Source organism: Haliotis asinina, chromosome 4 (assembly GCF_037392515.1).
Source record: "Haliotis asinina isolate JCU_RB_2024 chromosome 4, JCU_Hal_asi_v2, whole genome shotgun sequence".
Taxonomy (NCBI): Eukaryota; Metazoa; Mollusca; class Gastropoda; order Lepetellida; family Haliotidae; genus Haliotis; species Haliotis asinina.
Genome location: NC_090283.1, coordinates 47579570 through 47595713, shown reverse-complemented (window position 1 = coordinate 47595713; position 16144 = coordinate 47579570). Strand labels below are relative to the sequence as shown.

General features: G+C 40.2%; 1 protein-coding gene across 1 annotated transcript; it reads right to left on the bottom strand.

Annotated features, from left to right (window-relative positions):
* Positions 1-520: 520 nt before the first annotated feature.
* LOC137282533 (X-ray radiation resistance-associated protein 1-like) lies at positions 521-16104 on the bottom strand. The gene is made up of 15 exons (XM_067814291.1): positions 15986-16104; positions 14205-14407; positions 12756-12900; positions 11511-11608; positions 10786-10934; positions 10073-10174; positions 8866-9233; positions 7990-8147; positions 6884-7035; positions 6604-6664; positions 5931-6185; positions 4938-5112; positions 3737-3849; positions 2501-2668; positions 521-1330 (listed from the first exon to the last, which is right to left on the bottom strand). Exons 1-15 carry the CDS (start codon positions 16077-16079, stop codon positions 1181-1183), a joined length of 2391 nt encoding a protein of 796 aa, XP_067670392.1. The 5' UTR covers positions 16080-16104; the 3' UTR covers positions 521-1180.
* Between the last annotated feature and the right edge of the window lie 40 nt (positions 16105-16144).

Here is a 16144-nt window from a genome sequence, read left to right as displayed (position 1 = left end):
CCAGCGGAAGAAATGGGCTTCACACATTGTGTACACGAGGGGAATCAGATCTTCAGTGTGACAAGCGAATGCCTTGACCACGAGGCCTAGGTTCGATTTCCCGCAAGGGAACAATGTCTAAAGAACATTTATGGTTTACCCTTGACATTGCTGAAATATTGCAGAATGCGACATCAAACTAAATTTATTCACACATGTGTAAAGCTACATGCCAAGTTGGACCATAAGATCCATGTCTTGCCCCCACCAGCTTGAGGGCAGTTTACCCCCGGATTCCCCATAACAAAAGGCCTAAGTGGCTGTTGCTGATGCCTGTCTGAATGTCTGTCCCTGCATCAGATCAAACTGTGTTCCTGCAGCCAGTAAATAACAAGTGTGACTGAGTATCACTGTACAACAACAACACATCATCCCCACTGAATAAAACCCAAACTGTTTTCAATGCTGATAATAATAATCGGACATGTTTGGGTGTATAATCCAAGAAATCTTCGGGCCCTACTAATAAACAAAACTGACGATGTGTGAAAGTATTTATCTGTCAGAGGCAACCATGGAAACAGTCCAGCTTGAATACAAGCAGTGTACACAATGTACAATAAAAGTCACTTATCAGTTATCACAGGTCAGCATCACACTGATAACAATGGAGTTGTGTAATTGAACAAATTTACAAACAATACAATTCATTCTTAACTATTTTTGCAAAGGAAGGTATAAATAATAACAATAAAACCTGTTGTACTTTCAAACAGAATCTAAAACATTCAAAAGTTCAAACTAAAGCAACCACAAATACATGAATGATCCGTCTGATATATTCAGGGATGGCAATTTTCCGCTGATGAATGGATTTCTGCCGATTTTATTACAAATTGACCTATTCAAACCTTGACACAATAATAAGTTTGCAGCTGAAAATAGATTTTCCTGTTGCCATCCCTGTATGATTTACACATCACAACACACATCTTAACATAACCCAGAAGAATGGAAATTTACACACAGGTTTGTAACCGACTTTAATCTTGACATGCTCTTAAAATCAACATAGTATACTGAAGGCAACAATTTTAGAAAGTGTAGATAATAATATCTCTGGTCTGTCACAGTGACTTCCAAAGCAACATGTTAGTTTTACAAACATACATAATGGAGGGACATGAGGACATGACTGCAGTCACTCGCACACCTTGACTCCCTTCTTCTTGAGGGAAGTGATGTGTTTATTGGCTTTCCCGACTTCATCAGCAGCCCCCTGCATGTGCTTCCTGGCCTCACGGGCCTCCTTCATGGAGCTCACACGGACCACATTGTAGCGACGCTGGATCTACAAATCACACACCATCAGTCAGTGACTCCCTTGAAACAACATTATGGTGTCTTTTCCAGACAACGTGAGTTATTCACTGGTCAGGAGGGTACATAAACCCATGGGCCCTGAGGGACCAGTGAACAACATATTTATCTTACCAAATGTTGAAATGTTTGAAGCCTGGGTATCGGTTCACACACTTCAGCCAACCTGTGTGAATCAATCCATTCGAATCTTGCATCATACTGCTTTTCCTACAGGTACTGTCTTAGTAAATGACTGCAGTGTAATTCGATTTCTTAATATTCACAGCGACTAGATTTGACATTTTTGTCAAAATTTAATTATTGGAATGCAAGACAAGCCTATCGTTGCCATTGTTAGATTTTGCAGACGAGCCAAGAAAAAAAATTTAGAGTTATCTCCTTTCCATCGATTTGCATTTGCAAAACATGGGTAATTTCTGTGCATCATGCATGATTCTATATTTTTCAAGATAAGGAAGTACTACCCCAAAATACTGGATGAGTTGCCATGGGCAGCAGGGTACATTGCAGTATACCTCATTTGTAAGTGACATGTATTGGTGAGGTAACATAATATTCATTAACTCCTGTAATTATCAAGGTGTAGGTATTCATACTATCTATATCCAAATGTTTTAATATATCACCACAAAACTGACCTAGGAAGATACAGGTTAGAATTGATGTACAGTAACCCATTCTTGTCGTAAGTGGCGCCTTATTAGATCAGCTGGTCAGGCTTGTTGACTTGGTTAACACATGTCAACATATCCCAGTTACATAGAATGATGCTCATGCTGTTGATCACAGGATTGTTCTGGTCCAGACTTGATTATTTATAGATCGCAACCATATAGATGAGTGCAGCATAAACAAAAACACATTCACTCAGAACACTATTGCAGCAGTTTCCCAATACTCTCCAATAGTTATTAATAGTTACAAAATACTCCATTCTGAGTTATTCAGAGGTGTCAAAAAACGATAATAACCTCCAAATGAAGTATTAGATACCTATCCTTTGGCTAAACATACAATGAACATTGTGTTACAATTTCTTATCATGCTTAAAGGATGAACACTTTAAAACAATTAGAAATCATTCTGCCTGGTGATGAGAATCTACCTTGAAAGCAGAAGGCATGGGGACCATTGTTACCTGGTGGAGGAGAGACTGGGCTTCAGGGAACTGCTTTCTGTACTGCTTCTGGTGGCCTAGCACATCCACCAGGCTGGCTTCGTCCACAGTAGTTCGAGTCCTCAGGTTCTCAAGCACCTCATCAACTTTCTCTGCTCTTGTCTTGGGCTTAGCTGGGGGCACTGGCACCTATAGACAAATCAGATACTACACAAGTTGAATTTTGGGCCTTGTCATGACACTGTGTTGGTAACTGGATGACATGCAGCGATAGTGATGTCATTGAAGGATAGTGTCATGCAAGGATAGTGCTGTAATAGAAGAATAGTCTTAAAGACCTGTAGCCAATGCAAGGATAGTGTTGTCCCCAGCAGTGTTTGAGTCTATCAGAAGTAATATAAAACTGAAGTGTGCTTCTCACTATATATTAGGTTATCTCTTGTTTTCCCAGAATAACCGCATATAAGGTTTTTGTTTTGTAGGGACAGGTTGTACTTTTCGTTAGAAGACCTCTTCCCAGGTTTTTCTTTCTGCTATCATCTTTTCCTAACTCTATATGAAGATCAACATTCAAAGGATACATGAGTGTTTGAAATCAATTGAAAAATATCGTTCAAAATTAAGCTCAAAGTGCAAATGTTTTCTTTAGCAACACCAGGAACTGCAACACAGATTTGTAGGCTGATGCACTACCAGACAGCCACCGGGCTGATGAAGGAAATGGGATTGAATTATCTATTTACAGTTACTGTCATTTAATTGATTTCACATGTGTTTCAGTTATTGTTATGTAGCACTCATTAAATGATGATCTACATTGTAATCATCCATCACTGACAGTACAGTGGAAGCGGACAAAACCGGCATCTGTCAAATCCGGCAAGTTGTCAACACTGGCATAAAATCTCAAGCCCACCTGTGGTTTGTACATTTATCATCATCTCTACAATCCAGCACATCGTCTAAAGTGAATTATTTCTTCAGTCCCAATGAGTGCCACATTAGACAGATTCTACATGTTAGAGAAAACACTTCTCCTCAGTTTTGGTAGTCAATGTAAAACCATCAGGATTGAGAAATCCGTCATGGCTTTGCCCCTTGGGATTTCCCTCTCTCTCTGGTTTAGCATTGTCTAACAAAACCTCAGAGTCTTGTTTTCTCCTATACGTATTCACTGGCCAACGAAACATGCAAAGCGGCATGTCACAAATATTCCAACACCCACTATTTGAATTTTTAGCTGCAAGACAAACTGACCCTTCTGTACTCTTGGACTGGCCGTTTGACTTTGTCCAGGTGGATGGTTGGGTCCCTGTACACCAGCTGATGGGTCAGGGCGTACTTCAGGGCTCGTACATTGCCTTGGATATCTGAAACAGTGGTAGCAGCCGGTCATGTCTGCTTGTATGATTTCATGTAATCACACAGGCATACTATATGCATGAATTTAGGACTGTGAATGTATTACATACTGTATACATGAAATTAATGAGAATGTCATACCCGTGTTATGCATGAAAATTAACATGTATGACATCCTTGCTACATGCATGAAAGTGCATGTGAATGTCTCATGAAAAATGTTACCCACTCAGGGATTGGGAAAGGCAGGGGCCATAGGCCATTTTGCACATTAGAATAAAAAATGGCCCATTAAAATTTGGAAGTTTACTATTGATACAAGGGCAGTGGCCCATTCTAAATTCAGGTGGCTAATAATCCTGAAAATGGTCCATTGTCAAAGTTCTCTTTCCCGATCCCTGCCCACTGTAAGCATGAAAACTGACATGCATGATGGCCTTCCTTAGTATGCAATAATCTGAAATTGTGAATAATTCCTTACATGAAAGTGATGCTATTACATGTCACTTGATGCATCATGTGACTCAGTAACAAGTGAGTGAGTTGAGTTTAGTTTTACGCCGCACTCAGCAATATTCCAGCTATATGGCGGCGGTCTGTAAATAATCGAGTCTGGACCAGACAATCCAGTAATCAACAACATGAGCATCGATCTGCGCAATTGGGAACTGATGACATGTGTCAACCAAGTCAGTGAGCCTGACCACCCGATCCCGTTAGTCGCCTCTTACGACAAGCATAGTCGCCTTTTATGGCAAGCATGGGTTGCTGAAGGCCTATTCTACCCCGGGACCTTCACGGGTCCTCAGTAACAAGTGAGAAGCTGAGAGTTTAAGAAGTCTAATAACAGAGGGCAGCTTCAACAGCAGTTATATATTACATCTATGAGTATAATCTATGTGAGAAATGTAATGTACGTTGGTGTCATCCAAACTTCCAGCAACACACTTCAGATTTCCTTTCAGAATTCCTGATGAACATGTCCCTTTAGATGCACAGATGAATCCTTTGTTATTGAAAGGGAGATAATCAAAGGTACAGTCCATCGCTAGCCACTAACCATAAAATAATTAAGAAAATTTCCATTAACAGTTACCTTTAGGTATATCCCCTTCTTCCTCATCTGAATCTATATCCAGCAACTCCTCATATCCACGATACCTATCACTGATCTTCCCAGAGTTTCTTCGAGGTCTCTTCTCCATCTCCTCCTCAGGAGCAATTTCCTTCTCCTCTGGAGAAGCTTTCCTTTCCTCCTCCTGGTCTTCAACCTGCAGCAGGATGTAGTCAGTCACCATGGTAACCATCTCAATAATTATTGCTGACTGCTGTGCAACATCATAGCTCCTACAGAATATTGCCGTAAGTTGTATGCATGCCGTAATGTATTTGTTTGTTGTTTGGTGCTGTAACATTCAAGCTTATAATATAATGGCCAGGGCCTCGTTTCACAAAACTCTCGTAAGCCTAAGATCTCGTTACTTTCCTCGTATCATTTGCACCTCCTATGTTACAGTATGCCAGGTACAAATGCTACGAGAAAAGTTACGAGATCTTAGGCTTACGAGAGTTTTGTGAAACGGGACCCTGAGCTCCAGAAAAGCTGTTGTCAGTATGGCTAACATAGCCATACTTTAGAAACAAAGTGGGTATTTCAAATTTCATGTGGGTATCTATATACATTGTCACACATGTGTTTTGGGATGGTTCATATCCTGCATTAGGAATGGCATCTTCTGTACACAAACAGTCTCTACTTAACAATCCAGTGATTCATACTGTTGAAACAAACATGCTGTCAGGGCATCAGGACACAGACCTTTGAACATTCGTGTTAGGATCAGTCTTCAGCAACCCATGCTTGTCATGAGAGGCAACACACATCATCACATCCAAGTTGCATGGATCAATGCCCATGCTGTTGATCACTGGATTGTCTGGTCTGCACATGATGAGTTGCAGAGAGCTGCCATATAGCAGGAATTTTGACTAGAGTGGTGTTAAACAACAAACCAACCAACAAAGACACAGAGTCTGATCAACTGTTCCATCTTATCATCTTTCATGACAAACATATTCACCACCTCACCTGTGTCATAAAGAAGGCATCTTCATTTCTCGTGGTGTTTGTCTTATCCTCTGTCCATGCATCAAATCGAGGTGATGCCTGGGGACTTTCTTTGCCGACTCGGGATGAAATTGGTGGAAGAGGCTTTTGTGGTTCCAAACCAGACAGAGTTCTCTCCCCTTGCTCAGGCTGTACTAAGGCTTTTTTAGGGGGAGCTTCTAACGTGAGTCTGTCCTCTATGCTGGGTTTGGGGACCTTTGGCACACTGCCAGACACCTACAACGATTCAGTTATAATACAGCCATACAGTACATGCTCAGTCCATGCCATGTTCACACCTTCATTTAGGCGCATTAAAGAATTATTCTTTTTTTTTCATGACATTTTCAAAATATACTGAACAGCAAAAGAAATGCAGCTTTTTTCAACTTTTCAAATAGAAGACATAAACATGAACGCTTAAAATGAATTTTACAGACGTGGACCCCAAACTGTGTGATCTGTACCGGAAAAGTGAGTGAATGTGGTCTTACACTGCTATAAGACATATTTCAGCAATATCATGGCAGGATTCCAGAAATGGGCTTCACGCACTGTACCCATGAAGGGAACCAAACCCGAATCTCCACCATGACAAGCAAGCGCTTTTACCAATCGGCTACCCAACCTCCCTGTACTGAAATAAGTGACCAACCGTCCTGTGTTTCCGTGAATGAACCTCTACATGCGGCTTCACCAGTGATGGCTCTTCTTTCCTGAAACATCAAAAGAGTTCAAATTAAATCTTGGTCCTAGCTCTTGACTTGTCTGATGTTGCCAGTGACAGCTACTTGTGTTAAACAAGCATCTGTCCACCCAGTTGTGAATGGATATTTAGTGGGATGAGACAACAATGTTGATGTAAAACCTTGAAGAGCCTGAATGTCAACTTGGCTGTATGTTCCCCAGGGAGATGAGATTGTATGATGTATTACCTGACCAGCTTGATGCCGAGTCTGTCATGAAGGAAGCGCTTCAATAGTGGTGGGTTGCCGCTGTGGTTGGTGGTCAGGGGGTTGCTGTGTATCACCAACTCTGCCAGCATGGGCCATGCCGCAACCGCCAATAAGGCATCCTCATCACTGATCTACACACAAATGCCATCACTGACTTAGTTACATTTGAGCAGTATCATAATCAGGGTGAATCTGAACATCATGTAAACAAATCTATCAAATTTTATTTCATCATTTCATTTTCAGATAATTTGGGTTGTTATATTGTATAATGCCACACTAAACAATATTCCTGCCAGATGGTGGCTATCTGTAAATAATCACGTCTGGACCAGACAATCCAGTGATCAACAGCATGAACAGTGATCCACAAAATTTGGATACCATGACATCTGTCAACCAATTTGGCGATTCTGACCACCCCCTCTCATTACAACAAGCCTCTTACAACAAGCATGGGCTACTGACCCCAGATCTTCACAGGTCACGAGCACATTCAAAGAAGGATAGATTCTAGGTAAGACTATAGGTCTCCAGCTTGTGTGCGTGGCAACAGATTGGACTCCCAGAAGTGTAGGTTGAAGCTCATGATGTTAATCACTGGATTGTCTAGTCCTGCCTTGATTACATACAGACTGTAGGGGTGCAACGGTACGCCATGCCATGGTTCAATACCAATTGCAGCAGACAACTTTCAGTTCGGTTCATTAACAATAAAATTTGATAGGATAAACTCCTTTGATAAACGCACTGACAGTTTGGTGAAAGTTGGTGAAGAAGAAATCTTCGTAGAATGGGCACCCAAACGAAAGTGCCTTTACATAAACTTATTCATCCAATCAAATTAGCATGAGTTGACAATAATGGCACAGAAATGTCAGAAGCGGTAGCTACATGAAGATGTCATCTAGAATCAAATTACATGGAAGATTTGTGATGACTTTCCAAGAGTAACGTGCATAAGGTGATTAAGAAGATATTTTCGGTAAAGAAAAAAGAACATACTGTAATTTCAATAAATATTGAATGAATATTGCTAATTGTGACATGAAACACAAACCAACAGGCCCAAAAGGGAGCATTACCTGGTTATGAGCCAGACTGAGATAGCGTAGTTCGGGAAAGGGGCACTGGGACGCTTGCTGGTCCTCGGCACGCTGAGTTGTCTCCCCTTCTTCATTTAATTCATTCATCCGAGCGGTCAGGTCTCCAATGTTCAAACTTAGGTCATCGTTCAACAGATCTACAGACAAAGCAATATATTTACTGCAAACAGTGAGTTTTAAATACTGACTCAGCCCTGACTGCCATGAAAAAGACAATGCAGGGGATTGACTGAGTACTGACTTTGCTAAGATACGGGGCATCATTGGGGGCGCAACTAAGGGGATTGACTTAGTACTGACTTTGCCTGAATAAAACACAGCATCTGCTGGGGAGCAAACAAGGTTTTTCTAATCTCTTTCAAGAAGATCGCAATCAAATACTTGAAAACAGGGATAGCATTAATAGCCACAAGTGGCACTCAGTATCGTGTAATTGATGAAACAAATGATAACCCCTTGATCTCTAGACCATTTCCATACCTCGTGATCAACAGCATGAGCATTGATCTATGCAACTGGGATACAATGGCATGTGTTAACCAAGTCAACAAGTCTCACAACCCAATCTCGTTAGTTGTCTCTGAAGACCAATTCTAACCCGGATCTTAAAGGTTTGTGTATACATACAGTAATACTGTCAGTGTAATTTGTAATTGTCCCAGGGGTTGGTGGTGTTGCCTAGTAGTCACTCACACGTCACACCCCAAAACTGGGTTTGAGTGCCAATATGGGTACAATGTCTGAAGCCCAATTATGGTGTCCCATACTGAGACATTCCTGGAATATTGCTGACAGCAGCATAAAACTAGACTTATTCAGTCACGGCTATTGTCCCATCAGCGTCAGTCAACGTACCTTTCTCTTCAGTTGTCAAGTTATCCATCACAGGATCCGCCTCCATCTTGGGTTTCTCATCACTAACAGCTTCTTCTTCTTCTTCCTCATTCACTTTGGTGAGATGAGACACCTCCTTCACTGCTTCAGCCTTGACCTCAATTGTAACTGAGACCTCTGGACTTTCGTCTTTCTGCACATCTGCATTTGTGGAACGTGCAGAGTTACTTGTTCTTGATTTCGAGCGTCGGCTACTTCTGCCTCCCCTTGCACTTGACTTGCTTTTCTTTTCAGGGATTGTGACCTCCTGGGTCACCACCTTGCCCTCTACTGACTTAAGTTGTGGAACATAAGCAATCTGATTCTTCTCCATATTGAGATGATGAAGTCTGAAATGGATGAAAACATTTACTTTATGTATCTCTGTGAGTGACATTTAGAAGATCTTACGAGGTGAATTAAGGTTTATTATCACACTCCAGGCTGCTGTATTTATACATTGAAGTGTGAGTGCATGCCTGCTTGCCCTTGTCCTGACTACAGCCCACCATTTATCAGTGAGAGAGATAGCTGCTGGCCCACTAGCCTGTGGCTAGTAAAATTACAGTTGGGCCAGTAAATCTCCATGGTCACTGGCCCAAATGACTATTGAATTTTCATGGGGTTATTTGGTAAACATACCACTCTCTCCGACTTGTTTAAGTTATGATACAATTTGAAATCATGCAAGATTCGCCAATAATGTTTGCCAAATTAGCAGGTTAATGATAAAATCTGCATTCAAATTTCAGGTCAAGAAATTATTTTGTGAGCTATTAAGTTGAAGGCATCATTATAGCTAAGCCTGACAGTCTGCTAAAATTTGGTAACTATTTCATACAATCATCACAGTCTTAGCTTTAAGAGGAAACCAAATTCCTTCCATCCTCACTCACTCACTTCAGGAATGGGTTTCACACTGTAACCATGTGCCGAATTGAACCCAGGTTTTCAGTGTGACAAGCAAATGCTTTAACCACTAGGCTACCACACTGCAACCCATTCACAAAGAAGCATTATGTTTACCCATTGCAAAACCAACAAGTTGTTTGGCCAGATGGTCTGTGTTAAAAAACAACACAAGCTGGTCACCCAAACAAAGTTCACCCAACATTAATCAACTTAGAATGAATGCTATCTATGTCAGTGGTGTTTGTGTGAATAAAATTTAGTGGCTAATGTTTCTTACTTTTGTAAGCCAGCCAATGCTGCGAAGACGCTCACATCACTAAGTTTGTTGTCATCCAGCATCAGGACCTCCAGCTTTGTGTACCTTTGGTATCGTGTCTTTCTGAAGGAAACAAAATAAAGGGACGATATTTGACTTGTTGATACTGTTTTACTACTGATACAGAAATGAACAAGAATGATTAAACAAGAATCAGAAATCAAGAAATAAATAGAAATTAGAGTGAGTGTGTGAGTTAGTTTTACGCTGCACACAGTAACATTCCAGCTCTTTATTGTCAGTCTGTTAATAACCATGTCTAGACCAGACAATGCAGTGATCAACAGCACGAGCATCAGTCTACACAACTGACATGTGTCAACCAAGTCAGTGGTTCTGACCAATCAGTCCTGTTGGAATCATCACAGGATGTATATCCATAAATTACAAAAAAATGTATACATTTATAAAACACAGTATTCACTTTGTTTCTGTTTTCAAAAGCTAGGCTGACTAGTGGTTGTCAGTATGACAAACTAATGGTTGATGGTTTGAGCAATGATCTTCCGGTTGCAATGACACATGGAGCTAGATCACACACTGCAACCATCCAATCCTCATTTAACTGAGCTCTAAATACAAACAGGGGTTTCAGGGGACCAATTTTAAGTCCACATAGTCAAGAAGTGTAGCTGTTTGTCTACAAAGGTCACATGAAGATGAAGCACACTGACTGTTTGGGATCTGGGATGTAGGGCAGCGACATGTCAGCAGGCAGTGTCTTGAAGTTGTTGCCACTGAGGTGTAGAACCCTGAGGTTCTGCAGTAACCCCAAAGTCAGGACATCTTCAGCGGAGAGGTTGTTGTATGACAAGTCCAGCAACTGTAACACACAGTCCAAGTGTAACACTATAGAGAAGATGTAACTGTTATATGTAGTAGTGATAGCAGTAGTAGTAGAGGTAAATGCGGTAGTAATAGTGGTAGTAATAGAAGGTAGTAGTAGTAGTAGTATGCAGTAGTGGTAGTTGGAGTAGTAGTGGTAATGGTAGTGGCAGTAGTATACGGTAGTGGTAGTTGGGGTAGTAGTGGTAATAGTAGTGGCAGTAGTATACGGTAGTGGTAGTTGTAGTAGTAGTGGTAATGGTAGTGGCAGTAGTATAGGGTAGTGGTAGTTGGGGTAGTAGTGGTAGTAGTGGTAATGGTAGTGGCAGTAGTATGCGGTAGTGGTAGTTGGAGTAGTAGTGGTAATGGTAGTGGCAGTAGTATTCGGTAGTGGGAATTGGAGTAGTAATGGTAATGGTAGTGGTAGTAGTATGTGGTAGTGGCAGTTGTAGTAGTGGTAATGGTATTGTGGTAATCTGATGGTAGTAGTCGTAGTGGTAGTTGTAGTAGTATTATGCCCATCACTGTTGATGAAACTATCACGATCTGACATGTTCAAGAAACTTTGTCTTACCTCCAGATATGGGTAGTCTGTGACATCTATCTTCAAACTACGCAAACCATTCAAAGGCATCTCAAGTTCACGTATGATTGGGAAGCCACGGAAAGCCTCTGACAATGAACCAGTGATAGAAAACATTCAATAGACAAGTGTGATATCAAGACACAAAGCATTTCATACACCACCGTCATAGTGGACAAATTTGTCTGGTGGTATGGAATAGTAGATTCATGTGTCTACTGGGAGACTGGAAGGTCATATGCTAGAGTTCCCTTGAGTCAGTGAGTTTAGTTGCTTTTAACAATATTCAAACAATATCAAGGTGGGACACCAGAAATGGGCTTCACACATTGTACCCATACAGGAAATCAAACCCGGGAGTTCTTTGTGACGAGTGAATGCTTTAACCACTTGGCTACCCAAGCACCTTCAAGAGAGGCTATGTATGTAACAAAAGGTGTCATTATTTCCACAAAGACACACATTACTAATCCTTGGATTAGAAGATGATACTTGCTCTTCTTGGCAATAGAGTGACAAATGAATGATTGGCTGATTCAGCCATTCCAGTATATCTGACTGGGGTATTGGTGCCAAGTTGTGGCAGGTTGTTTCAGTGGGCTAACACTTTAAGACTGGCATCAGTCTGGACCTGGGGAAACAGCCATACGCATCCGCACGTCCTTTAGTGATAACTGGTCTATAAATGGATCAGTGGCCAAACTTGGTGACTTTGTTTATTCTGTGACATCATAACCAGATAACATTTATCATTAGTTGTTAATGTTTGGTCAGACTTGATTATTATTACACAATGGTGACAAATAGCATGAATGCTGACTGTTGGTTGTTTTGTTGTTAAACAATGCTCTCGGCAATATCTCACCTGTATGGCATCAGTCTGTAAATAATCAAAGCTGGACCAGACACTTAAGTGATCAACAGCATGAGCATCAATTTACTCAACTGGGATATGATGACATGTGTCAACCAAGTCAGCAAGGTTGACCACCTGATTTCATTTGATGCCTCTTACTACAAGCATGGGTTTCTGAAGATCAGTTCACATGCGGATCTTCACAGAAATGCTGATGAGTGTAGTACTAAACAACCAATGCACAAACACACACACACACACTCACACACTCAGAAAGCCACGCTCTTGCTCTTACAAACTCACAAAAACACCCTAATAATACTTCAGGTCTGTAAAACAATAAACTGAATAAACAATGAAAACTATTACAAATGTCTCACCAAAGGGGAGATAATTCTCTCCTGCGTTGACATAAGCAACATTGTCGAAGAGGCTTAAGTCGTCCTCCTTGACTTCACTGAGCTCCTTGCCTGCGATGTTGACAGAGCACAGGTCTGATGGGTCCTCCACACAACATTGTTTCATCTGCAACAGATAAACATGACAATACTGTACAATAGGTTGAATATTAGAGACATTGGGAACTCTAAGTTTGAACACAGGCAAACTGTAGCGCAAATGGGCTGCGCAGCATAGAGAAAATGACTAGTCTTCTCTACATGCGAGCGAAGCGAGCAAAGGTTGGTAACATAATTTCCTAGCTTCAGTTCGACAAATATTTTTCATGTCAAAATAAAATCTTGCCACCATCAAAGGTATACATACACCCATTACTTCACTGGGTTGTGCTCTCACATTTCCAACCCCATGTTGAACAATTACTCACATGAAATATTTTTATTCAACATTTTAAGTGCAACTCGCTTCAGACCATTCTTTGCCTGCATTCCCTCTTCCAGCTTCCGGTTCAACAGAGTGAAGGAACAGGCGGGTATTATTCTGTATGGAATACTTACAGTTACCTCCCCTGCATCATTTGCCCATTACGCCAGAAGTGTTTTTATGTAGAATAAATGTTATGAAAATTCTAACAATAGCGACGACAGATAAGACAAATAAACTCCGACAGGTTCACGATAAATTTAGACAATGTGGTATTTCTTTTTAATTTCTGCTTATTCATGTTCCATCACTCCATTCAACTGGAAGCTGGCAGGGGTAATGGAGGTGAAAAACGATCTGAATACCATGAGTGGCGCTTAAAATGTTGAATAAAACATATTTCACGTGAGTAATTACTCAGCATGTGATAAAAAATATTAGAGCACAGCCAAGTGAGGAAATGGGAGTGTACCTTTGATGGTGGCGATATTTTATTTTGACATGAAAAATATTTTTTGACCGAAACAAGGAAAGTATGTTGCCAAGCTTTGCTCGCTTCACTCGCATATAAGAAGACTTGTCATATTCTCTATGCTGCGCAAGCCCATTTGCACTACAGTTTGCTTGTGGTTTGAATTACACTGAAATCAGAACCACATCATCTTAGATCATTGGTAAACAAAGAAACAAGAGTATAAGACAATTTTTTTTTTTTTCATATTCTACAGTAGATGTTATGACTGATCTCTTCAGTTGTTTTCATAGGCATTGTATTGTATGCAGCAATTCAGATTACTGTGTGTATTTTCCAGGAATTTGTTAACTGCTACAGATTTGTTCAAGTTCTATTTCAAATGAATCATTACAATGTGAAGATGTACATAAGTTGTTAGTGTGGTTTATGCAACCAGACAAGTCACTTTGATATTAATTTTAAGGCTCAATGAGGGGCTTTGCTTATCAATGTGATCTACTTATCTACTGTCCTATACAGCAGTTATCCTTACAAGAAAGAAGCCATCCAAGGCGGGGGCTTCCTCTTCTTCATCTTCATCTTCATGAAATCTCTGGCCATCAAGTGTTGTACCAAGACGCTCAGTCTTCTTCCTTTCTTCTCTGATCCTTGAGTAAGTCCTTGGTTTTGTGCACAGGACAGCTTTAAATCTTCTCCTCTGCTCCGCCCTGTGAGCTATTAGCCATGCTCCACCTCCTGAAAATAGAACCATCATGTATTTGGTTTCAGGACTGTGTGAAACATGTTATTATAAGCTGATAGTGTGAGCCTGAAATTCAAATGAAAATCACCTCTGTCCATCAAGAGCTCAATTTACATTGTAAAGTGAAAAATACATAAATACAGTGATGTTGTAAATACTAAGAAATATTTCTGTAGTATTTCACTGAAGTTTCACTGACACAACCCCCAAAAGGTGTAAAACAAACACAGCATTTGTGAGTAAGTCTGAGTTTAGTCATTAATCTCTGCAATTGGTACATGTGTCAAGAAGGTCAGCAAGTACATAGCATTAGATAAAATCGAGGATGTCATATGCCTCTGTAACAATTGAGGAGCGGTGGAAGTCAGATCTTCCAGGACTAACACACAATGTAACAATAAGAATATTGCCATCAAGCTCCAGACAATTATTTTAAGGCATTTCATTTGTTTTCAGTTTCAATTTTTCTCTTTATTTTATACAATTGTTTAATATTTGATATTTCATGGAAAATATGGAAACATACAAATGACAATGATTATATTACTGTAGATATTTAATGTCTTAAAATAGTTATCTGGAGCATTATTTCAATATTCTTATTTCAATTATAGGGCCGTCTCCTACTGTCGTGGTAAAGGCATAATTTCTGCTGAGATTGCCGATGTGTGATACTTAGCGGTTGTTTACATCATTGACCGGTAACTAGGAAGTGGCCCAAGTCTGTGAATTATCAAAATTTTGCAATATAACGAATATTCGTGAGTTGTAACCAGCTTGGAAAAATCGTAACTTTTCCCCGCCCTAGCTGATAAGATTCCCCTTCCTTAAACATAATAACATTACTTTCTCGTTATGCCGCGAGAATGGGAGACACCTCGAAATGTCAGCGGCGGACGACCATGTTTTTCATCAAGCTCATGTGCAATAATACACCTGATGAATCAAGCAGTTGATAGATGCAGATGAATCTCTTCATTTAAAAACAATTTACAAGCATACATACGAAAAGAACTGTTTGTATATTTTTTTCAGCCGATATCCGTAAGTACCACGAGAATAGGAGACGCAAGTATAATAAGTTAAAGATTTAGAATTCCACTGATTTGCTGTTCACACAATTACGATATGTCCCTAAATGATTTTTAATGGCACCTGGCAGTCAGATAAAAGGAAAAAATATGTATATGATCAACCCGAGATACTTTTATTGAGGTATTTGCAGTCAGCACCACTAGGAAACAATTCTATAAACAGTTAAGATGATGAGAAAGTTGTTTACATGTCACGAGAAAATAGGAAGTGTGACACATAAACATTTGAACATTTGGGCCAAGACCTAAGCACGATAACCATACAATCTATTGCTAAACCTAATATTTTCAAATGGAATGAAATTTCACAATGATAGAAAGTGAAATGTTTTGAATGACACTCCGATAGTTGTATCATAGTTTACAGAACACGCACTTAGCTGCTTTGCAACGTGACACAGTTGACACAAGTTTGATTTTTTTACAGCAGACCAAAAAGAATAATAAATAACAATAATTTTCAGTTTATTAGTGTACCGTCGTATCCATGTCCAAAAAGATTGCGGACCGGGAAACAATTTGACGCAAAACCACCAGATTCATCATCGAATCGTACGCCTTCCGTCGCCATTTTGAAACATCGCTAGGGCAACCGCGGTTACGTCTAAAAGTTGAATCCTATTCTGGAAACACAAA

Excerpts from the sequence above, each read along its gene's own strand:
- LOC137282533 (XM_067814291.1), bottom strand. The coding sequence starts at position 16,079 with ATGGCGACGGAAGGCGTACGATTCGATGATGAATCTGGTGGTTTTGCG. Across the intron at positions 11,609-12,755 it reads AGAGAATTATCTCCCCTTTG|AGGCTTTCCGTGGCTTCCCA; the intron begins GTGAGACATTTG and ends GTTCATTGTCAG. Across the intron at positions 8,148-8,865 it reads CTTGACAACTGAAGAGAAAG|ATCTGTTGAACGATGACCTA; the intron begins GTACGTTGACTG and ends CTTTGTCTGTAG.